General features: G+C 42.9%; 1 protein-coding gene across 1 annotated transcript; it reads right to left on the reverse strand.

Annotated features, from left to right (window-relative positions):
- Nucleotides 1-911: 911 nt before the first annotated feature.
- On the reverse strand, nt 912-3,245 carry LOC113646855 (diamine acetyltransferase 1-like). The gene is made up of 6 exons (XM_047809193.1): nt 3,108-3,245; nt 2,724-2,775; nt 2,174-2,257; nt 1,712-1,813; nt 1,408-1,448; nt 912-1,243 (listed from the first exon to the last, which is right to left on the reverse strand). Exons 1-6 carry the CDS (start codon nt 3,171-3,173, stop codon nt 1,079-1,081), a joined length of 510 nt encoding a protein of 169 aa, XP_047665149.1. The 5' UTR covers nt 3,174-3,245; the 3' UTR covers nt 912-1,078.
- Nucleotides 3,246-4,504: the final 1,259 nt, after the last annotated feature.

The following is a 4,504-nucleotide window of genomic DNA, read 5'->3' on the forward strand; positions in this document are numbered from 1 at the left end:
ATGAAAGAGCCACTTGCGGCTCCGGAGCCACGGGTTGCCGACCTCTGCCCTAACCCATAGTGTCTAACCCTAACCCCTATCCCCTAACCCATAGTGTCTAACCCTAACCCCTATCCCCTAACCCATAGTGTCTAACCCTAACCCCTAACCCCTAGTGTCTAACCCTAACCCCTAACCCATAGTGTCTACCCCTAACCCATAGTGTCTAACCCTAACCCCTAACCCCTAGTGTCTAACCCTACCCCTAACCCATAGTGTCTACCCCTAACCCATAGTGTCTACCCCTAACCCATAGTGTCTAACCCTACCCCTAACCCGTAGTGTCTAACCCTAACCCACCCACACACACACACACACACACACACACTACAGTATCCTCTAACTGGTACATTCATCCTCACACACACACCCCATCATTCCAGCGTGAACACTGATCTACAGTCCAAACTGCTACCTGATTATGAGCTTTATTATCTGTAGCTGAAGAGCTTCTTCACACCAGACATTTTAGTTTGTACTTCCACAACAGGACTGCTTCACCCCCCCCCCCCCTCTACATGAAGGTCAGAGTTCTTGTGGAGGAACCAGGTTTAAGGAACTGAAACAGTTTATTTGTGGTTGTGTCTCTTTTCCCTTCACTGATATTCTCTTGTGTTAATGATTAAACACCACATCGAGGTTTACTGTAGAACTCAGCACGTCTCTATAAGCAAGTTTTACACACAAAACAGAAGGTCCTTTATTGTTGATGGATCTTAAACATTTTATCTGTAATCATTTGTGTTTACTTTTTCTTTTCTGACTCATCTTTTAGCTCTGATGGAAATCTACTTTACACTAAAGAACTCTGTTCTGCTGTGAAGAACCGTTTCAGGTTCCACCTCAGGTTCATGACACAACACAGGAGACGCTTTTGTGAGTGTATGTAAATATTTTGTTCAGTTTATTGTAAGAAGTTGTGATGTGTGTGTGTGTGTATTTTCCTGAAGCAGAAGATCCACAACATCAGACATAAAAGTGAGGAACGCGACACCATTCAGAGTTAATCACACAGCTTTGTGTTTAGATCTCGTCTCGTCTACTTGATCATTTTGATCAGGCTCTCCTTGTCGATCTCGAACAGCCTCCAGCCCTCCTCCAGAGAGAGATCACTAGCGCCACGACGTTTGTAAAACTCGATGGATGATTTGTTCCACTCTGCAACGATGAACTGCAAACTGCTGCAGCGACACTTTACTGCCATCTGGAGAGAAATGAAGAGGAAAATAGAGTTTAAGGGACATCATGGATGTTCACAGCCTCCAGTTTAAAGTTCTGTATACAAGGATACAAATTCAATGTGAACTTTTTTTGCATTAAAGTGTTTACTAAACAGAGCGGGTGTTAAAGCCGAGGTGTTCGACTCACCTCACTGAGCTGCTTCAGGATCTCAGAGCCGATGCCGTAACCTGAAACAACACAAGACACGTTTACCTTCAAACAGCCTGAGATGTAAATCAGTCTGAACATTTAGAGATACACAGATTATTTACTCTCCATTACAGTTTCAGGTCACAGACTCTATGCACGAGTTCCTACACAACTAACTCACAGTGACTCACACACACTGCTGTGTGAGTGAACAGTGTGTTCTGGGATGTTTCTGAGGTTATTATTGAATGTGATCAGTGTTCTGAATGAAGGTGATGTGATCAGCTCAGGATCTTCGTACCTCTGAACTCCCCCATGACGTAAAAGTCCTCCAGGTAGAGCAGCTTCCCGATCCAGGGGTCGTAGGTGAAGTAGTACATGGCGAAGCCGATCACAGTGTGATCTGAACACGGGAAACAGCTCAGCTTTAGTACAGAGAATGAAACGTGTGTGTGTGTGTGTGTGAGCGAGAGATAAACACTGCCTGACTCAGTATGAACTGATGTAGGTGTGATTTCTAGTGCTAAACAAAATGGTTGAAACCTGAGACTTTGTGAACTTAGAGTCGATAGAGAAACTTCATACACCACACAGTGAGGATCTTAATCCCCAAACTGCTGCTTTATCACATTTACTTTGTATTTATAACAGTGAACATTTTTACAGCCAGTGTACAGAGACACAATCATGAAAAATAATGTAAACTTTTATTTCTATAGTTTCCTTGTCTTTGTTTTGAAGATTCAGTGTTACAGTAACTTGCCCTGTGCACTTTGTTCGTCCTTGGGCACTTCAGCGATGATGCAGTGGTAGAACGGATGTTCTCCAAACCCGTCCTCCAGCAGCTCTAGAACACAAACAGGAACATGAGGTTGATGACGTTCTGTAAAAAAACTAAACCCCTGTAGTTTCTACATCACAGGAGCAGGAACAAGTGTGACGTGTCACTGTGTGTTTCAGATAACTGCCCTGATTTTACCTTATATTACTCTGTGTGTGTGTGTGTGTGTGTGTGTGTGTGTGTGTGTGTGTGTGTGTGTGTGTGTGTCTGTCTGAGTGTGTGTGTTAGAATTCTGTGGACAGACTATAGGACTAGGGTTAATGTACACACACACACACACACACACACACACACACATCACTAACAATACACATCTGATAATCAGTAGGAAGTTACGTGTCACATCCCGTCTGAAAACTGAAAACTGCGTGGCGCAGATTCGTATTATCCAATCAAACCGCTTGTGAGGGTTCACTGGTAACCAATCAGAGCAGGAGGCGGGACATGTAGGCTTACGGAAAACGGGTTGTACCTTTCTCAGTCAGAACGACTTGTTCTTCCATTTTCTCAAACTTCGCAAGTTCCTGAAATCATCATGACAACAGACATGAAGACAAAGAATGAAAGAATAAATACATCGGCAAAAAAACACATACAATAAAAACAGAAATTAAATCTGTGTGAATTATTATTCTAGATAGACGAATAGACAGACAGATAGACGGATAGACAGACAGATAGACGGATAGACAGACAGATAGACGGATAGACAGACACATAGACGGATAGACAGACAGATAGACGGATAGACAGATAGATAGACGGACAGACAGATAAACAGATAGATAGACAGACAGACAGATAAACAGATAGATAGACAGACCGATAGATAAGATACAGATAGACAGATGTTTACCTTTATGAGACGAAGAATATCTGAGACATCTTTGGGTTCAGCTTTCCGTAATATAAAGTTGGCCATTTTCTCCTTTTGCTCTTTTTCCCTTTTCTCACTTGTCCTCTGTATGCGAAGAAAAGCAAGATTCGTTTCTTCATTCGGTCCTAAGGGCAGAACCCCAAAACAGTTAGTCCCTGTGTTTAAGGGATCACATGGAAACTGCAGTCGCTGTGAAAGCTCTAGTGAGCTTCCGCCTCCAGACCTGTGTTATAATATACCCCAGTGACGTCATCCAGAGAGGGAGGGAGAGGCAGCGAGACAGCGAGAGAGAGAGACAGACAGAGAGAGAGAGAGCGAGCGACAGACAAGAGAGAGAGAGAGAGAGAGAGAGAGAGAGAGAGAGAGAGAGAGAGAGAGAGAGAGTTATTTCCGCATGACTCAGTGGCTCAGTCTCATTCACCTTAAAGCAAGCAGAAGCTGTTGTGTTTGTGCACTATTTAGGGTCCCTAACTATGGAGGATGTGACGGTTTGGCATCGAGTCCATGAGTCACCGTCTCAGATCCAGCCGGTTCCCTCCAGTTGAATAAAAGCTCAAACAGACAGATGGACTTTCCGGAAATGAAACCTAAATGCTTTTTTAAGTTTTTCTCTGTATTCATAAAGACATATTTTTAGTTGAACCCAAATGTTAGAATCAGATATTTGCGCGTGTTTGTTGCCTGTTTGGACCTCTCTTTTGATTGGCTGATGAGTGTCAGGCTTGACTAAGAACTCCAGGGGAGACGCGCTTGGTTCCTTTGGGGCTCTGGAAAGGTTTAAAAAGCTGATGATGTGCATGTGAGGGATCCCAGTTACAGTTACTGATGTGTACAGAACAGACTTAATGACGGCTGAGTAGAACTGTTTCAGCAGCTCCTGTGGCAGGTTAGAAGTCTACTGCTGAAGGAACTAGGCCTTTTTTAACGTCAAAAACACTCCTATCGGTCTTGTGAAACTTGCTCTGTATTGTCGGTCCATCTCTTTACAGTCTTTATTACAGGTTTAACAGATGTAAATTTTGCCTGTAGAATGGTATAAGATGAAGCAGGTAGTGACCCGAGAGACCCAAAGCTGCCTGTGGGGCTGAGAGATGTGTTGTGGTGTAACAATAGGCCAGTGTTAGCTTTTTAAGATTTAAAGCATTTACTGTCATATACACAGTAAGGAAACAAGTTTCCCAGTAAAATGACATTCTTTCTTTGCTGTCCACACTGAAAACTATGTAGAAAAGTAAAATTAAGTAAAAAATCAAACACATAAATACAAACATGGTTTTAAAAAAATTAACTATGCAGCAGATTGACTATGAAAATATAGAAATGGTCCTGAAATTTGAAATATTGCGCTCAGCACCGCTGGCCAAGGGGCTGAACCG

This window comes from Tachysurus fulvidraco, chromosome 26, assembly GCF_022655615.1.
Source record: "Tachysurus fulvidraco isolate hzauxx_2018 chromosome 26, HZAU_PFXX_2.0, whole genome shotgun sequence".
Taxonomy (NCBI): domain Eukaryota; kingdom Metazoa; phylum Chordata; class Actinopteri; order Siluriformes; family Bagridae; genus Tachysurus; species Tachysurus fulvidraco.